The sequence below is a fragment of the Phascolarctos cinereus genome, unplaced genomic scaffold, assembly GCF_003287225.1.
Source record: "Phascolarctos cinereus isolate Bilbo 61053 unplaced genomic scaffold, phaCin_HiC Scaffold_5;HRSCAF=322, whole genome shotgun sequence".
Classification (NCBI taxonomy): domain Eukaryota; kingdom Metazoa; phylum Chordata; class Mammalia; order Diprotodontia; family Phascolarctidae; genus Phascolarctos; species Phascolarctos cinereus.
This window is the reverse complement of record NW_027555958.1, coordinates 149,369,865-149,388,889: the sequence shown is the minus strand read 5'-3', so window position 1 is coordinate 149,388,889 and position 19,025 is coordinate 149,369,865. Positions and strand designations below refer to the sequence as shown.

The 19,025-nt window shown below is 36.2% G+C and overlaps 1 protein-coding gene across 1 annotated transcript in view; it reads right to left on the bottom strand.

Moving 5' to 3' along the window:
* Positions 1-19,025, bottom strand: part of REV3L (REV3 like, DNA directed polymerase zeta catalytic subunit) — a 253,112-nt gene that overhangs the window by 21,061 nt on the left and 213,026 nt on the right. The window contains 6 exon segments of the mRNA XM_021008089.2: positions 6,225-6,334; positions 13,092-13,166; positions 13,169-13,300; positions 15,367-15,475; positions 16,635-16,879; positions 18,858-18,999. Coding sequence (XP_020863748.1) covers positions 6,225-6,334; positions 13,092-13,166; positions 13,169-13,300; positions 15,367-15,475; positions 16,635-16,879; positions 18,858-18,999 — 813 coding nt within the window.

The window sequence follows — 19,025 nt, the reverse complement described above, 5'->3', positions numbered from 1 at the left end:
TAATAGATCTCCTAACTTTCCTATTTTGCATTAACTACTCCTACATATGAACTGTAATCCTTTATCATGCCTTTCTTGCCTGCTTGTGGTATGCTATTTATTTACAAATCTTCAAGACAACTAATGTTTCCATTTCAACCACCCAAAGGTCAATTCAATTATCAGAGCAGAATCACTGGAGAGTTCTTAAGTACAAAGTTAAAGTTATGGATAAATAATCCAGAATCATAAAGAAAACTAAATATGGGGTACAGGAATAACTAGGGAGAAAAAGGTATGAGGCCAAATCATGGATAAAAACTACTAACAGAAGATCAGAATGGCTAGTTTTGGTGGACTGCAGTCCATCAGAAATAGAAGAGAACTTTGCTCTTTTTGTATCACATCATATTTGTAGTTCATGCTGTGGACTTGGGAGGCATGTGGTAGATTACATAGATGAACTCAAGCATAAAATTCCATTGTTTAATTAACTGTATTATATCAAAGAAAAATGCCATCAAGGTGAGGACAGTAGGAACAGACAGCATTTAAAATAAAGCTTCAGGGTTAGCTTTTTATTGCTGGGGAGATAAACCTCTAGCATTAATCAAAGTATTATAATACTAGAGTTCAAACAGCTTTGTGTTGGTTTCAAGGTCTGAGGAGGTGATGGAGCTCCTTCTTTGACTCTGACAAATTCTTTCCATGGTTGAACGCACTAAGTGACTGCTGACTATTAGTTAAGCAGCGGTTGAAGGGATGTTAAAGAATGAGATGCCAGGATCTGATTTCACTTTAGGGCCTTGGAAACAAAGGTTATTGCCTTGATTTGAATTCTATACTCCATTAATCATAGAGAATGGAGTTTGAAATGGTGAGCTTTATCTAACCTAAAGCTAGGCTGTCTCCTGAAGGGCTGAAGATTTCTCAGCATCTCATTTTCCGAGTTTGTGTGCAGCTATTTATAGAAGATAAACCTATCACATATCAAGTGATAAACATGACAACCCATTCTTTTTCACTGAGGTTTATTTCTGAGGTAAGAGCAATGTCATGTTAAATCCTTAACTTCATCAAGTATACTTAGCCACTTAAATATTTTTAAAGTTATTCCCTCCCCCCAAATGAGGGAGATTTTCTTTCTTTCTGTACTAGTTTCCTGACAGTTCTGTTTATGTTAACTCTGTTTTTAACATTTTTCATCGTTTCAATTGGTGACTAAGCTACTGGGAAAAGTTTGAGAACAACTTTTCTCACAGAAAACTTATATCTGGATAAATGTTTCATGTGAATAGATTTTTTTCTTTGCATGCTCTCCCCTCTGAAAACTTTGTTGATTATGATGATCCTAAGTAAACTTTTAATTGTTAAAACATTAATGGATGTTTTCCCTCGTGGTCTTCCAGTTAAGGAGATTCCTCTTTTCCCAAAAGAAAACACCAGAGGTAAAGACCTTTTACTACATACCAAAATAAATCCACAGTGGACAATATATTTCAGTATCCAATTGACCTCAATGAGACTCAAGGAATATTCTTCATTTTCTTTTCTCTTTCAAATTCTTCCCTTCCTCAAAGGGCAAGCTTGCTATCAGTTTCATGACCATTACTGCCCTTCATATTCTCTCAAAAATTTCTGGTATGAGAGCTTTCAGATTCAACCTTATGGTAATGTGGGGAACCCCTCCCCACAATAGTATGTCCTTTCCTGCAATAGGCTACCTATATACTCTTGAGCTTTTTTTCTTTTCTCTTATATAAATTGTACTTGCAGTTGTTCATAATGAGGCAGCTAGTCTGTGACATAGGTTACAATAATCACTTTGAAGGGACACATAGGAGTAATGATGGATCAATGCAAATAGTTTCAGAAATGGGAGTAAAAATTGGTCTCAGATTAGTCAGATACATATAACCTATACTGGCTTGGGAAAGCTTACAAAAAATCTGAAAATTCTCTAATCTAAATATGTTTTTATCTCAAACACAGTTTTTTTTAAATTTAAGGAACCACAATCTGAACTTTATCTGGCACATGAAAATTAGTGCCTCTTCTCTTAGACACAGCTTAACTTTAACTTGTTGTAGTCTAATCTGTAGATATCCAGTGTGTTCAATGACTAGAATCACTAGATTCACTCATTAAAGACCTCCCTCTTTGGTAGTCTCTAATTATGAAACCCAAGGTGATCCTAGATAAAGAAAGTTGTGATTTCATACAGTATCTCTTGAAAATTAAGATGCCTATGAAATTGTGTGACAAGGGACCTGTGCAATCTGTCATCTCTTCAAATGCACCAAAACTACATAAGAGGACAAAAATACTATAATTCAATTGAATCCTTAAGAACAAAAGACATTTCAAACCCTATGTTTTATGTCTCCAAGTCTAAATAATAACATCTGTATTAGGTATCAATATTGGCAACTCTGAAAATTAAAATTATACAGGAGGTAGAATCATGAGAGGAAGCATGAAATCATGTGCACCTCTCATTTTCATGGACCTATTTACTATAGCTCTTGGTTAGCAAAAAGTTATGTATTAGTCAATTAGTCAATATTTTCTTTTAAGAGGCCATAAAATAATATGATATAAAACCAGTTCAATGGGCAGAGGGAGTCACAGTGACACTTGTATTATTAATAGCTTCTGGGAGAATAATGGTCAGGAATAGAAATGTGTTTAATGAAAACCAGGCAGGCATATGGCATAAGCAAATTTGAGATGTTTCCTGGTAGGTTATTGGTAAGCATAAGATCCCTTTGATATAATTCTCAGAACAATTATTTGCACATATTCTTTGTCCTGTACCTCATATTCAACTGGCCACAGGGTTAGGAATTTGCATGAGCTGATCAAATTTTAAGGAAAAAAAAAGGCTGATAGATGCACAAATCATCACCTAAGCCCACTTCAAATACTTTTAATAGAATGATGAGCAGTCCAATAAAGGCTCAAATACCTGGATTCAGGTTTATATAAGAGGTCTCGCCTGCTTAGTATTTACTACATTGACAATGCTCCATATACCTGAAAATCTCAGAAGGGTTGAAAGGTGGAGTGTAAAGCCATGTTTCAGGGAGTGAAGTATCCCCTAGATTTTATTTTAAATCCCAAACATCACAAACCCCCAGTTTCTTTTTTTTTTTGGGGGGGGAAGAAAAATAATTTTTAATATTTGCCCTTTACACTGAAAGGAGGACATAAAAATACTCAGAATTAAACCTGAAATTGAGACATCTGATTTTTTTCAGGGCCACCTGTCCCTTCCAGTTGTGAAAATAAAAAGATAAATAGTTTTTCCATGCTTTTATTTACTCTACCCTAACAACCCTCTCCCATGCAAAAAAAAACCAAAACCAAATATGATTCATTTTACAGTCTGAAGAATTAGTATTACAATTTTGGAGGGAAGGAAACAAAAGAGAGGAAGGGAAATAGCATTCAGGGAAAAAAGCTTCTAGAAGGGCAAGGAAAGAGAAGTCAAAGGGCCTCTCCTTTACTTGGTGAGAAGCAAGTTCGAGAAAATTCATTTGCAATGTGCTCAGTTGTTAGTCTTTTGCACTTTTGCACATCTGAATTCTGGCACAGAGAAGGAACTGGTTCTATCCTCTTTTAATATTTTTCTTCATTGAAGTAATCTCAACACCAAATTTCCTATAGAAGTCAGTTCTAGACTCACTGCTGATTTGGACATGCAGCCAGATGTTGTCAAAAGTGCCATCTTTTCCCCAGAGGTTTAAGACACGATTCAACAGTTTAGCTCCACCTCCTAGCCTTTGGTAAGGTGCCAGACATCATGATGTAAAGCCTCTTTTGATTCTGTGAATGAACCACCCTACAGAAAACTGCACCCACTACTGCACTGGAGTATCTTTGAAATAAGCAAGTTTTGCTAGTTCATCAACTTCCAGCATGTCCTTGCAGAACATGTCATTATGGCTGACTGGAAAGATGATCTGGTTTAGCCTCTTTGGCTGTTTAATGTTGTGGAATGTTCTGTCTCCCAACTCAGTCAGGCTGCCTTTTATCTTTTCCACCTGCCATGGCCATCGTTACCAAAGACACTGCCACTGTGCCTACACCCTGGAGTGACTCTTCAGTGCTCCCTCTTTGGGGGGCGTTTCAGGCTGCTGTCTTGGGGCTAGCACCACTGCTGCCCCTCTGACATGTGCACAAAGAGCTGGCTCAGAGTACTATGTCCTGCCCTGCCTTCCTACTCATTGTTAATAATGCTCAAGATGGTGCTCAGAGAAACTCTCCTAGATGAGCGCTCAGAAGCAAAGATAAAAGCAAGGAATTTTTGATGTGAAGGAACATACTCTCTTCTCATTTGACCAGGTATGTATCTTCAAAAGTTACTAGTCTCTTGGCTCCTCACCAGTTCTTTCTTTAATCGTCTCTTTAATTCATGGTCCAGAGTAAGTGGCAGCAGTGTAAGTGACTGACATCATAGTACCTTTGAAAAGAACGCTGGTTGTATCAGACTAAACTCATTTCCTTTCTTCACAGGATTTCTAAAACTGGCACACTTGGATAACATTCTAGATAAAGCCTACCTAGATTATTTAACAAAGTATTTGACAAAGTTTCTCAGGTTGTTTTGGGAAAAGATGGAGAAATGAGGGCTAAATCAGAAACGTCAAACATGCAGCCCCAAACAGACGAAAATATACCGGGAAATATTTAATGAAATACATAAAAACAGAACAGAATATAGACGATGTTAATATCTGGTTTTACAAGTTAATATACAGCCCATTTCCAGTTTCTATTTGAATTCTGGCTACACAAATTTGAGCTAAGCAATAGGTAGTTGTGGAACATAGCTGAATGGCCAGATCCAAAAAATAGTCAATACTGGTCTGATATCAACTTGGATGAAGTCTGCAGGGGAGTGGTCCAGGGACATATGTTTGGTCTTGTTCTCTTTAACCTTTTTTTTTTGGCTTTTTGGTGAGGCAATTGGGGTTAAATGACTTGCCTAGGGTCACACAGCTAGTAAGTGTCACGTGTCCAAGACTGGATTTGAACTCAGATCCTTCTAACTCCAAGGCCAGAACTCTATCCACTGTGCCATCTAGCTGCCCTCTCTTTAACCTTGTTATTAATGACTTGGATGAAAGGTGATAATATACATTTTAAGCTCTAAGAAAATTTGGTGGGGTAGCTAGGTGGTGCAGTGGATAGAGCACTGGCCCTGGATTCAGGAGGTCCTGAGTTCAAATCCGGCCCCAGACACAGAACACTAGCTGTGTGACCCTGGGCAAGTCACTTAATCCCACTGCCTATATACTGAGCTGAACACATAATTTAGAAATACAGAAAAAAATAGGGGAATTATTCACATTATAAAATGATTCTTTTAAGAAGCAGCTTCCTGTGGGCATTTAATATTTATGGATAATTATTACCTGAACAAGAGATTGGGTTTTGGAAGAGACAGATTCAGAGAAAGATTGTTATGTAGCATTTACAGGAATAGTTGGGGGGGGGGTTCCTGAACTTGGAAGAAAAAAAATCTGTTCCTATGCATAGTGTATGTGAGTGATCCCATCATACCTCTTACTGGTTCCAGAAAAACATCTAAGTCTAAAGCCCATACGCGGCATCATTAAAATGGCAACTGATTATTGTAAATCTATTACCATTACTGAAAAAAACAATTCAAAGCACATGCCTTGCTAAATGAGGGGCAGAGACATCAAGGGATAGCATATTACTCCTTAATGTAGCTGTATGTGCAAAATGATTGTAATTTTATTTTAGCCTAACAAAACAACATAAAAAAGTATGACCATTACATGAATAAACATGGTACATATAGGAATTTCTAGCTTTTCTTACTGATTTATCGTATCTTCACATTACTTTAAAAATAGCATAAAAATGTGTTCTGATTATGGATGAAAAACTAGGTGGTATCATTCTTCACGTCTCTATAACCAACAGGAAGAGAGGGCTCTTTGCTATCACTCACTCAGTGATAAAATTTTAGTGGGGGGCCAGCTCAGGACTGAATTTTGTAGGTTAACTTCGTGTCATGACCCATGTCCTACTAACCCTATTTTGCCAAATGATAAAATGATCCCTGACAAATTACAAAAGAGACCAATCCCTATCACAGGATTATTAGGGCTGGAATTGACTTTGATAGGTTGCTACTTTCAGGAAGACCTACCTATAAATCATTTCAAACACATGACTACTTTAAAAAATTTATTTTAATAAATCATTACCTGTCAGTATCACCATAAACAACTCTTGCACCCCATTTCTTTGTATCATTCACCAGTTTTATAGCTCGTTCCAAGGTTTCTCTAGCTTTGTGAACAATACTATCACCAACCTGAAAATGCAAATATATTGGGACAATCGGTTAAAATAACTTTAGTATAAGTCATTGGCATCTTGAAAGACAAGCCAAATTTAAGTGCTTTAAAAACAGCTGAAAAATGAACCAAAAAACTTTCCTCATTCAGCACAATTAGATAAAAGAGAAAAATATATATTATAAATGAACAGAATTCTATTTTATAAGTAACAATGATATCTAACTTATACATAAACATTTACTGTACTTATTATCTATGGTTCCTAAACTCTCTTATATATCCATATCGATATCTATAATCTTGACAGTACCTCAGTGATATAGCTACAGACAAGATATTTTACCACCACCTAAAAGCATTTAAATCTGTCACTGTGCTGGGCACTATATAAAATGCCCTCTCTTTTGCTGTTCAGTTGTTTCCAGTCATGTCCTACTCTTTGTGATCCCATTTGGGGTTTTCTTGGCAAAGATACTGGAGTGGCTTGTGATTTCTTTCACTAGCTCATTTTACAGATGAGGAAATGGAGACAAACAGGGTTAAGTGACCTGCCCAGGGTCACAGAGCTAGTGTCTGAGGCCAGATTTGAACTCAGGAAGATGAATCTTCCTGTGCCCTATGTCACCTACCTATCCAAAATGCTCTCTAGGAGCTTACAGTCTAAGACAAACTAGAGGATGTGGACTAAAGGGAACAAACACTAAAATAAAATCAACAAGCAAGTTTATAACTACATAGTAAAGAACATCATATACTTGATGGGGAAGTAAAATTTGGGTTGAAGGATAAAGATAAACATCTAGATGGAGAGCAAAGAGAAAAAGCAAACATTTGTTTTCAAATCTTTTAAAAATTAATAAAAGGGATGCAAATCCCTTTCATTTATCATCACCTTACTAAAGGTTGAGATCTAGCATGCTGAAAAACAAATGGATAAAATCAGTTTTCAAAGACTATTTTAATTTAATTAACCAAAGGTCAGTTCAGTCAATCAACATACAATTAATGAATTTCTGTGTACAGAGTACCATTTTAAGTGCTCTGGGCAGACATACAAAAAAAAAAACCCAACACACACTCTCTATTCTTGAGGAGATAACAATCTACTTGGATGATGAAACAAACTTAAGAATTGCTCACCAGAAAGATATCCTATCAGCAAAGTACAAAAGAACACATAATAAAACTTCAACTAATCCTAATACTTAGGAATCAGTGACTTAAAAAAAATGCTCACTTGTAAACAGAAATTCCTTTTATGTTAACTTCTGTTGATGAAAATCTCCCTAAAAGTTATTAATATTCCTTCATAAGTTATGAAGCATTATGTAATGAAAAAAAGCTGAATTAGCAGCACAGGTGTATGGCTAGAGGAATGGTCTTGGAGTCACTCAAATCCTACATCTGACAAGCTAGCAGTGTGACCACAGACAAGCCACTTGACTTCTCAGTACCTCATGCACGACTTTCTGGGAATATGTTTAGATAAGCTGATAATCTGCATTAAGTAGAGATTTGCCACATGAGAATTGCCACACTTGATAGAATCATAGCTCCTGACCTCCTTCCAAAAAAAAAAAAAGCACCTTGCAGTACAAAAGGAGATGAAAGAGCTGTTATTATTACAGCGCTGTTCATACAGAAGTTATAAGAAACTAGGTAAAATCCATATTGTACTGATCTGGGGATATGCATGCATATACAGAAACATATGCCTTCTTTTGTTCATATTCTAACTATAATTTTGTATAAAACTGTGTGTGTAAAATGGGACAAGAAATTAATCTCCCTTGTTAAAGCTTTTATATTAATTCTTTGCAGCTTCATGCTTATTTTGGTTGTACATTACCCACTGCACACTTGTGAAAAGTTTAATAGACATTTGTATGTCCATGTGTATACAATGGGCATGGGAATAAGTACTGTTCTATATGCTCAGTACACACAAGGATTCAAGGAAAGTCCAATGAATGAAAATCCCTCAGTAGGCCTGAAAAGGAAAATCAGCAAAATTCACCTTTATTTTCTACTTCCTCTTTCTCATTACTTTTAAGGAGACCTAAGTTCATGGGACGACATCTGAGTTTGTTAGCTACTAACACACGCTAGTGATCTGTGAAATAATATGATCAGGCAGAAATAAGCACACAGGCAATGGTAAAACAAAGCAGAGCCAATTAAAATTCTGAATCAAGTCAAATGGTTTTTTAAATTATGTGTGTGATGAAACTTTTGCTTGAAGCCATAATAAACTAGTGCTAGAATTACACATTTGTTGTGACACTCAGTATAAAGAGAAATTTTAAAACTTCTTGGAAAATCTAGGAACCTCATATAACCTTTATTGTTTAGGCCGCAGAAGAAGTTGGGAGGCAGCTGCATAGAGTAGGGTAGGTAGAAGCTTGTCAGCGTGAGATCACATGCTCTTGTTTATGCTCCTGTCAGTAATTTCCTTAAAGAACTGGTAAAAAATATTACATGTTTTTTCCTGGAAGGTGGCATGTCCTGTATCTCTTTGGCTCTTTTTTTACTCAGAAAGATCATTTACAATAGACGCCTCCATTTTCCTCTTATTTTCTTAACTCCTTCCATTCTGCCTTCCAACCTTATCATCCCAACAAAACTGCTCTCTCCAAAGTTACTAATGATCTTTTAGTTGATAAACCCAATGGCCTTGTCTCAATTCCCATTCTCTTGGACCTCTCTGCAGCCTTTGACACTTGATAACTCTCTCCTCCTTGATATTCTCTTCTTTTTAGGTTTTCAGGGGACCACTCTCTCTTAGTTCTCCTCCTACCCATTTGTTCCATCTTAGGCTCTTTTGCTAGATCCTTATCCAGATCATGACCTCTAACCATAGTGTCCCTCCAGGGTTCTTTCCTAGGCCCTCTGTTCTTCTCCCTCTACACTACTACTTTTGGTGATCTCATCAGCTCCCATGGATTTAGTTACCATCTCTATGCCAGTGACTCTTAAATCTATCTACCCTGCCCCAAACTCTCTACTGACCTCCATTTTGCATCTCCAGCTGACTTTCAAACATCTTGAACTGAATGTCCAGTAGGAATCTTAAACCCAACATGTTCCAAGTGGAACTCATTATCTTTTCCCCTAAACCCTCCCCTCTTCCTACCCTCCCTGGTATGGTGAAGGGCATCACCAGCCTCTCAATCCCTCAGGCTCACAAACTATGTGCAACCCTCAACTCCTCACTACCTCTCAGTCCCCATATCCAATCTGTTGCCAAAGTCTGTCAATTACACCTTTGCAATAATTCTCAAATATTCCCCCTTCTCTCACTGGCCATCACTCTGGGGCAGGCCTTCATCACATCATACCTGGATTATGGCAATAGCTGTCGGTGGGTCTGCCTACCTCAAGTCTCTCCCCACTTCAATCCATTCTCCATTAGCCACTAAAGTGATTTTCCCAAAGTTCAGGTCCAGTCATGTCACCCTCCTACTCAGTGAACTCCAGTGGCTCCCTATCACCCCCAGGATCAAATACAAATTCCTTTGGCATTCAAAGCCCTTTATAACCTACCTAGCTCCTACCTTTCTGGTTGTCTTACACCTTATTCCCTGCCATGTAGCCTTTGATCCAATCACACAGAGCTCCTGGCTGTTCCATGAACAAGATACTCCATTCCTCAGCTCTGAGCACTTTCTTTGGATGTTTTCTATGCCTGAAATGCTCTTCCTCCTCATTTTTGCCTACTGATTTCACTGGCTTTCTTTAAGTCCTAATTAAAATCCCATCTTCTGGAGGAAGCTTTTCCAACCTCTCTTAATTCTAGCGTCTTTCCCTCTCTTAATTATTTCCTATTTATTTATCCAATATGTAACTTGATTTTATATATGTTTGCTTGTTGTCTCCCCAAATAGATGATGAGTTCCTTGAGGGAAAGGGCTTTTACCTCTTGTATTGCTAGCACTTAGCAAAGTGCCTGGTCACAAAGCAGGTGTTCAATAAATGTTTACTGACTGATGGCGTGGGGACAGCAGTGCTGTTAATGTGCCTAGTCACTCTGACAGTCAAAAAGCCTTGCTTTTGCTCATGTGAACTGGTGAGTTCACAAAAAGGAATTCCTATCAAGTGAGTCTGGCATCATGTGAATGCCAGTTAACCCATTCCAATCTGCAGGTGTCCCAAAAGAAGACTTCTTTTCCCCTTATCCAGGCCTTATTTTGGAGAAAAATCAGGGATGTAAACTTAATGGACCAGGGAGTGCACGTATAAAGGCTACTTTGACCTATTGTATCACTGGATGAAATATCCTAATCACTTTGCATTTAAAAAAATTGAAAATAGAAACCTCTATTTAACCTTATAGTCATGTTCTACTTTCCCATTCTTCCAGTAGCTACCAGGTTCCAGAACTCCTTTGCTGCAAAGGGGGGCCCAGATGGCTGATGGGCTGGGATTCTTGGCTTTTGCTCCCATGCTAGGGCCACCTATGCCCTTTGTACGGAAGGAGACAAGCATGTGATCCATGGGATAGATACGAAAAGAAGCAAAAGCTTCACATTTGGAGATGTGCTAAATTGACTGGTTTTAGTGCTAGTGACTCAATGTCAATACCCTTGTAACCTGAAAGAAACACCCCAGTTAGTTCACCTCAACATAAAAAGAAGAGTTAATTCTCTTAGTACAATCTGGTTCAAAAAATTAATATTTATAAAACAGTAGATTTATTGGATCAAAGGTTAATAGGTGATATCAGCAATAAAGAAACATGTTTATGTAAGCATCTTTCTTCTAAGGGCTTCAAAGAACAAACTATCAAGTTCAGCTAAATATAAAGGTTTGTACTTTTTACCTCTCTTAACACAGCATACTTGGAAAAATGAACTTTCCTTATTGTTCTCAATGACTTAATCTTATATGTAATTATATTTGAATACCTTACTATTTAGCCAGATGGGCATTCCCATAATATTAGAAAAAAATTTGTTACATAAATTGTAAAATTTAATTGTAGTACAATGAATGTAATATACAGGAACTTTTCAAAGTAATATATTTAAAGATGTAACTTCATTCAAATCGGAATCTCTCCACACCACAGCTTTTGTATTTTTATTCAAACCTAGGACAATTATAGGATACCTGAATATGTCTGAGAATATGATTCACTACCCTCCATGAAACACTTTTATTGAATCCTAAGAGTTGAGAGAGACCTTGGAGATCAAGTAACTTGATTCTCTTTTAACAGACAAGGAAAGAAAGATAAAATGACTTGTTTAAAGGTTACAAGGTTGGCTGATTAGTGGTATAGCTAGCATAGTCTGTTGTTCTTTTTGCAAAATAAATAAGGGAATTTTTGAAAAGATTACTTTCCCTGGCATTCCATGATAATTTCTACTAATCTTAGATAAAGATAATGCTGAAATTGAAAAATAGGTGATAGGAGTTGGTTACTTCTGCACTTTTTAAAAGACATTTTAATGTCAGAAGTGTCTTTTCATAAGGGATATAATCATGCAAATTTAGTATGCTGAAAAATGTACACAGAAATATTAGATTTAGATTGTTAGTGTTTAAGCCTATGCTACATATGCATCCTGGCACATTGTTAGTACTAATGAATGTTAACTTTAATGATTATGACAGGGCTTAACATTAAAAATGACATTGTACCTTGGAAACATTCTAATTAAAACACAATAATGAGGCTTCAATGATAAGTAAATCAAGGGAAATATATAATTTTGCCGTTCCAGTTGTAACACTCATTAAACCTGAGATATGAGAAAAGTTGCATGATTATATACAGCGAAGAAACATTTCTTTTGCACTTTTCAATGGAATATTTTTTTAAAAAGGCTGCAACATGTAAATCAAACTTTACAATATAATTCTGTACAATATTTCAAAATTCACACAAGGAAAGCCTTTGTCCTTTTACAATAAAATTTAAATTAGACTGATTTCAGAAGTTGAGAATTGCTATCATGAATAATATTTTAAAGGTTGTTTTCAAATTGTTCATAATAAAAATATTAAATACAGTAACAAAGATTGAAGTTGCATCCCAGTTGAAGATGCCATGCAAGGGCATAAATTTAATTACATGTTTTGTAAGGATTTAGAACGTGTTGAGTAATTCTTTCATTTCTTAAATTCTTTTGTAAAATTTTTTGAGGTCTGAATAGAGTTTAGATTTGTATAAGTGTTCTTTGAAATTGCTACTTGATTTAGTTTACAATTTATATCTACCAAAAGTTTAGTACAGATAACCAGACTTACAGGGTTTCAAGTAATTTTATATCTTTACATGTGGTGAGATGCTAGCATCAAACCTGTTAATGACGTTTGGATTTCAAAGACCTAAGTGTAAACCTACAGTGTTACGAAGCATTTGTAGCCACCAGAAACATGCCAATTGCTTCGCCAAGTCTAAGTATGATTCAGGAACAGGATCAAAGAGTGGCAATTGCCTTTGTGTTGATTCTGCCACCTTGTGGCACCTTGCCACCCAGGCTCTTACCGGCAAACTCTCACTCATAGTGTTCCCAGATATACTAAAAAAGAGGGAAACAAGGAAGAAAAATAGGAAACTGTGGAATTAGTCTAAGGACACCCTGAGGAAGGGTCTTGGCCTCCTGCTTCCAGAACATGTGTATCTTTTCTTACTCCTACAGCCCTATGTCCTCCAAAACAAAAAAAAAATCACGAAAACCACAGTGAATACAACTCTTTCAGCCACAAAAGCTGCTTTACAGACTGTTTCATTGGGAAAAGGGGCTATATTTCTGCCTCACTTACCTCCATGCATGGCATTCTCCCAGAATAGTTAGCAGATGTATAACCAAATGTGACATTTGCTATAAGTTTGAGTCCCCCAGCTGACGTGCATTGAGCATTCGTGAAAGAGCTCTGTCCTGCTTGTATGCTTTCATAGATTGCTTCACCATGAACCTAGTCTTTAAAATTTCTTCCAGCATTCTTGGCAGTACCCCTTTCCTGACTGAAGGCTATTTTAAAAGAAAAAAAAATTTAAATACCTTACACTGCAATGGTTTAAATAATTAAATAGAAAATACAAAGTATAATATATGGCCAATGCTCTTGAATTGGAAATATGGGCCACAGTACAGTGGCTGCAAGACCAGTAGTGTTCAATATAAAATAATTACATTATACTTCTTTTTGAAGGGGACTTTGTCCTTAAAGGTGTCTACAAGTATACATAAAATGTACTTAATAATATTACGAACAATGAAGCAGCCTCCAAGGGGGTGGAAACTGGCTTCAATAGTTTATATATATTTTGCAATAGTTTACATATATTTTAATAAGGGCAAGGGGTAGTTTTATTCAAGAATTTTGGGAAAACCCCCACTCTTTCTTAAAGCACCATGGGATCTATACCACTTGTGCCAAACCTCAGTTTTTAAGGTCTCATTCTAATGATCCCACACAGTGATCTGCATGGAACACCATTTATCTACCTTGGAAGAATGAAGAGCTGGGTTGACTCTGCTGACATTCAAACCTGCAGTTCCAGGGACTCTAGGTATTTCAAATCTGATGCTTAGATCACTAAGCCATCCCCTCCGGCCTATATTTATTAGCAATCTGGAAGAGGGGATGAATAGTGAGGTGACAAAATTTGCTGATGCCAAAAAATCATTTGAATTAGTCAAGACTAGGGAGAATTTATGAAAACTCCAGAAGGAATGAAAAACACAAAACAATATTAATGGTGAGGATGAAATTTAAGAGAAACACGTGCAAAGTAATGCATGTTAGTTTTAACCATTCAAACTAAAGGCACAGGAAAATGGTTTCAGATTTATAAAATTGCTCATTTTTTACTTTTTTATAAAAAGTCTACATTGGGTCAAATTACAGGTGCAAGCTTTTAAAAATGCTGTTAGAAAGAGGCAGTATGTTATATTCTTATAAATGCTGTACAGAACAAAACTTCAGTAGGAGAGATTTTTAAAGGAATGGACTTGTTTACTTATAAGTAGATCCCATTTAAACCAATTCAGGTAATTCTCTCCTTGAAAGTCCCTAAGAAAATACACACCACAAACTCTTTTGGTAACTTGCAGTACTAAAAAATGTAAGGGATTACTTAACACATAAGAATTACTTATGCTTAACCTATGTCACTGATTTTAGGATGCTCTCACTTCATTGTTTCATTGAATGAAGCTCCCTTCTGGGCCTGGTTCACCTCTAACAACTCACATGGCCTTGGGAGCTGACTTGGCCTCTTGAGGCCTCACATTCCTAAATTTTACCTGTGCACTGCTCACAGTAGGCACTTTTTAAAACTGAATTGAACTGGATGGAGCTGGGCCAGATGACATCTAATCTTCTAGCCCAGTTTTAAAACCAATAACCTTATGATTCAATGAGGGGGGAACAAAGCTTGGTATGAAGTAAAGTAGAATAAATCCTAGGGCTAATGGTACCTACTCTCTAATCATTTGCTGAAGAGGCACACAGGGTCTCATGAACAAGTTCCATTTCTCAAATCTCTCATTCTATTTACTATATGGAAAAATGTCTATTCTAAGAGTGATTTGTACTTTTAAGCTTACAACAAATAAAAAACCAAATAATTCCAAGGTAATTTTTAATTTAAATTATAAGAAAAAAGTGGTAGGATTGACATTAAATAATATTATGCTCATCTTTTATAACTTAACAAGTACCATTTTGTATGTGTATAAATACATTGGATTGTAGTACAGGACAATGATACATCAATTTAGAGTTGAATCCATAAATTATTACTTTCCACTGCAAGGAACAAATCTAGCTTTTGAAAAATCTATTCACTACACATGTGAAATTTAGTGTTACAATATAGGAAAAAAAAGAGCTCCTTTTTAGGTGGCTATTTTAAAGTTACTGCTGAATTTAGGAGAGTCTTAGACTTCAGACTTGTCCTGGCCCTTGCTGAGACACAACACCCAGTTCAACCCTTGTGTTTCTGTTTTTCATATAATTCAACAACATCTGTACATGAGCTTTACATCAATTTAGTTATGGAAAAGAATTTTTATTTACATGCCAAAATTACCTTGACAAAAGCCACTCCATTTGGTGACACTGTGATATCATGCCTAATTTGGTAAAGTAAATCTGGAGGTACTCTTAGAGATGTACAGCCAAATTTAAATTCATCAAACCTGAAAAAAAAAATCAAAACATAAAACAAGAGTACTCATATCACAATTATAATCAATAATTTAAAGGTTCTATCATTAATTCTACTAGAAATGTTTTTTCAATTGTATTCAAATACTAACGCAGTTTACCAGTGAGTACATATGAAAAGCCTACTAATAATAAAAATTTTGAATATTTAAACTTTATTAATTGAAGCATTTCTTATGACCCACATCTAACACTAATGGGCAAAAATCTACACTGAAGTTCATACATTAAAAATATTCAACTTCAACTCAATAAAAGATTCTGTTTTCTTCATAAATCATTAATTTAAAGACATTTTATATAGAGAATCTGAAATACTAACTATACTTTTTCATATTAAATACTAAAAAAAAGACTGCATATAACTTCTTAAATGCCTTATTCTAGAATTTTCAAATAAACTGGATAAAATGCCATTAATACTTCCACAGATGCTTTTTTTTTTAAGGATAAAGATCATTACCTAACAAAGCAGTAACTCTCAAATACATAATAACTGTACTATTGAAAGAGACAATATTGCTTGGCAAATGAAGACAATATTTATGGATATGTTGAATGGTACAATTTGATCACATTACAAATTTTATTTTAGAAGAATTAGTAGAACATATTATAGTTAAATTTTTCTAAGTCTTAGAAAATATCTGGTTAAAATAAAATCTAAGATTATGTTAAAACCAATAAGATCTAAGTTCCCCTACATGTAGGGTGAAACTTTCAGTTTACCTTCCTGAGAGATAACAGTCCCTATAGCTGAAATGACCATGTAGTAGTGATTTACATCAACTGTAGGACATTTTCATTTTAGTTTTAGTTGTGACTTCATCAACTGGAGAATTCCTGGTGTAGAAATTCCCTCTAATGATGCAGACTGATTAGTCATCTTTAATTTAAAGTCCCTGAAAGGTCAAGTGTCTTACTCATGGTCACATAGCCAGGATGTGTCAAAGGCAAGACTTGAACTCAAATCTTCAGTTGATAATACGAACAAAATAAATGGATTAGATTTCTTACAACCTACTAGTTTTGTATATAAAGAACAGTCAAAACTTCAAGTATGAGGAATGTTCAGGGGAAGTCTATCAATTTTAGATACACAGAAAATAATTTTAAATAGAGTAAACTTACTTTCCTAAGTTTTCCACATGTCCAAGACAGGTGGAAAAACAGTAGTTATATGCAATTACAATGGAAGGATATAAAGACTGGAAATCCAGTACAAGAACAGAGTTGCTGTAGAAACGAGATTCCGGTTCCATTATTAGGGGAATACACTGTGGAGCTCTCATTTGGGCTCTCTGCTGAACACTGGGAGTCACAGGGATATAGTTCATTGGTTTAGCAATACGTAGCATCATTGATTCTACACGGTACTGTGGGAGGAAGAAAGCATTTAAACACATTTTGTCACTCTGATTTAACAAACATTTGTCATATTCCATCCTTTAATTAAACAACATTTGCCAAACACCTACTATGTACATCAGTCAATCAACAAATAATTATTAAGTACCTACTTTGTAACAGGCCCTGCCCTGGGTGCTGGGGACACAAGTACAAAGAATGAAACAATTCCTACTGACAAGAAATTTACCTCAAATGGAAACCATGAGTACATAAGAAATATGCACAGCATAAAAGTAAAATGAAGAGATACAAACATGTGTAAAAATAATTAAATATAAGGCAGTTTGGTATGGAGGGCACCAAAGTTGAGGAGGATCAGGAATGGCTTTATCTGAAAGATCCCTGAACTGTGCATTAAAGAAGAGAGGGACTGAGAGGTGAAATTAAGGAGGGAATGAATTACAGGTACACGGAGATGGGAGATGGAGTGTTGTGAATGAGAACTGAGAGAAAAGCAGTTTGGATGGATTGCAAAGTGTAGCAGTAATGTTCAATGGGAAGGGCAAGGTAGTGTAGGACTTTAAAAGCTAAACAGAAGAACTAATGTTTTATCCTAGAGCCAGTTTGACTTCCCAACTTTTCCTCTACTTCTCTTGATTTTCAAAATTCTTTTTGAGCCCTTCCACGGCCTGAGACCAAATAATATTTTTCTTTGATACTTTGGATGCAGTAGTTTTGTCTTTGTTGTCTATTTCTAGTTGTGGGTTTTGATCTTCCTTGTCACCACAGTAATTTTTTTACAGTAAGAATTTTTTTTCCTATTGTTTGCTCATTTTCCCAGCCTATTTCTGGACTCTTAACTCCATGTTAAAGTGGAGCTCTGTATCCAGAGTGCAGGGGGCACTGTCCCAAGCTTCAGGATTTTGGTGTACCTGTTTTCAGAGATAATTCTTGGGGACCTATAAGTTTTTGGTTCTTCCAAGGGGGTATGATCTAGGAGAGGTGGGTTTACTACTCTCTTCGTCTGTGCTATTGTCTGTGAGGAATACACACTCTTTTCTGTCCTATAACCATAATCAGGGTTCCTGCTCCCTGTGGCTGCAAGCTCTGGTATGGTAGAGCTCCTCCTCACCTTGGAACTGTCACCTGAGACTGTGACCCTGTATGGTCACAGTATGGTCAATGTAACCAGTGCCAATGAAGGGACCACTGTAATCTCCTTCTGACCAGCTGTTAGACTCCCTTACCATCTGTGGGCTGAGAACTCCAGAAGCACCCACTCCCAGGCCCTGCTCCTGGTTTGCTGGGGCCTGGTCTGTGCTGATGTGGTCTGTACTGGACTGTGCTCCTCTCTCACCCCAGTGCAACAAACTTTTCCTGCCAACCATCTAAGTTGTCTTGGACTGGAAAACTATTTCACTCCATCCCTTTGTGGGTTCTGCTGTTCCACATTTTATTTTGAGATACTATTTTAAAGATATTTGCAGTGGAATTTGCTATTTTGATTTTTTTAAAAGGATATTTATGTTGTGTCAAAACTTCAAAATGTATAAATATGAAAAAAAGTAAAATTCACAACGTTGCAATTTTCTCATCACTTTTGGCTCAGGTGTTTCCAGGCCATTAGTGGCTCAGTCATGTGTGATACTGAAGGTTTATTCATAATCCCCTATTCACATGAATTAGTTGTGGTAACTTTAAAAATAGCCTATCGGATTTAGGATGGACATAAAATTACCAAATTTGGTTCACCAGGAAATCAACCTAGATGAAAAATTTCTAGTATAAATTTTCCTCGTGTAATTTTACAAGTTAATAATCAAGTCATCTTAATGAAATTTCTTAAGTGCTGAGTATAATGCCTAACACACAGCAGACACTTAATAAATGCTTATTAACTTGATTTAATAAAATAAATGCTTGCTGACTTTTTAAAAAAGAGGAAATAGAACATTTAATGAGTTAAACATATCTAAAAAATTTACAGACATTTTTTCATCTTACCTGTGAACCCCTGGTCAGAACATGTAAGAACTGAATCCCAAAAAGCCTGGCCATTTCACTGGTTTTCCCAATCAGATCCAGCTGTTCTAACATCTGGAGATTTCCACGGACACGGCTAACATAATGATCAACCATTTTCCATCTGTTGAAGAAAGCAATGTTATGAAC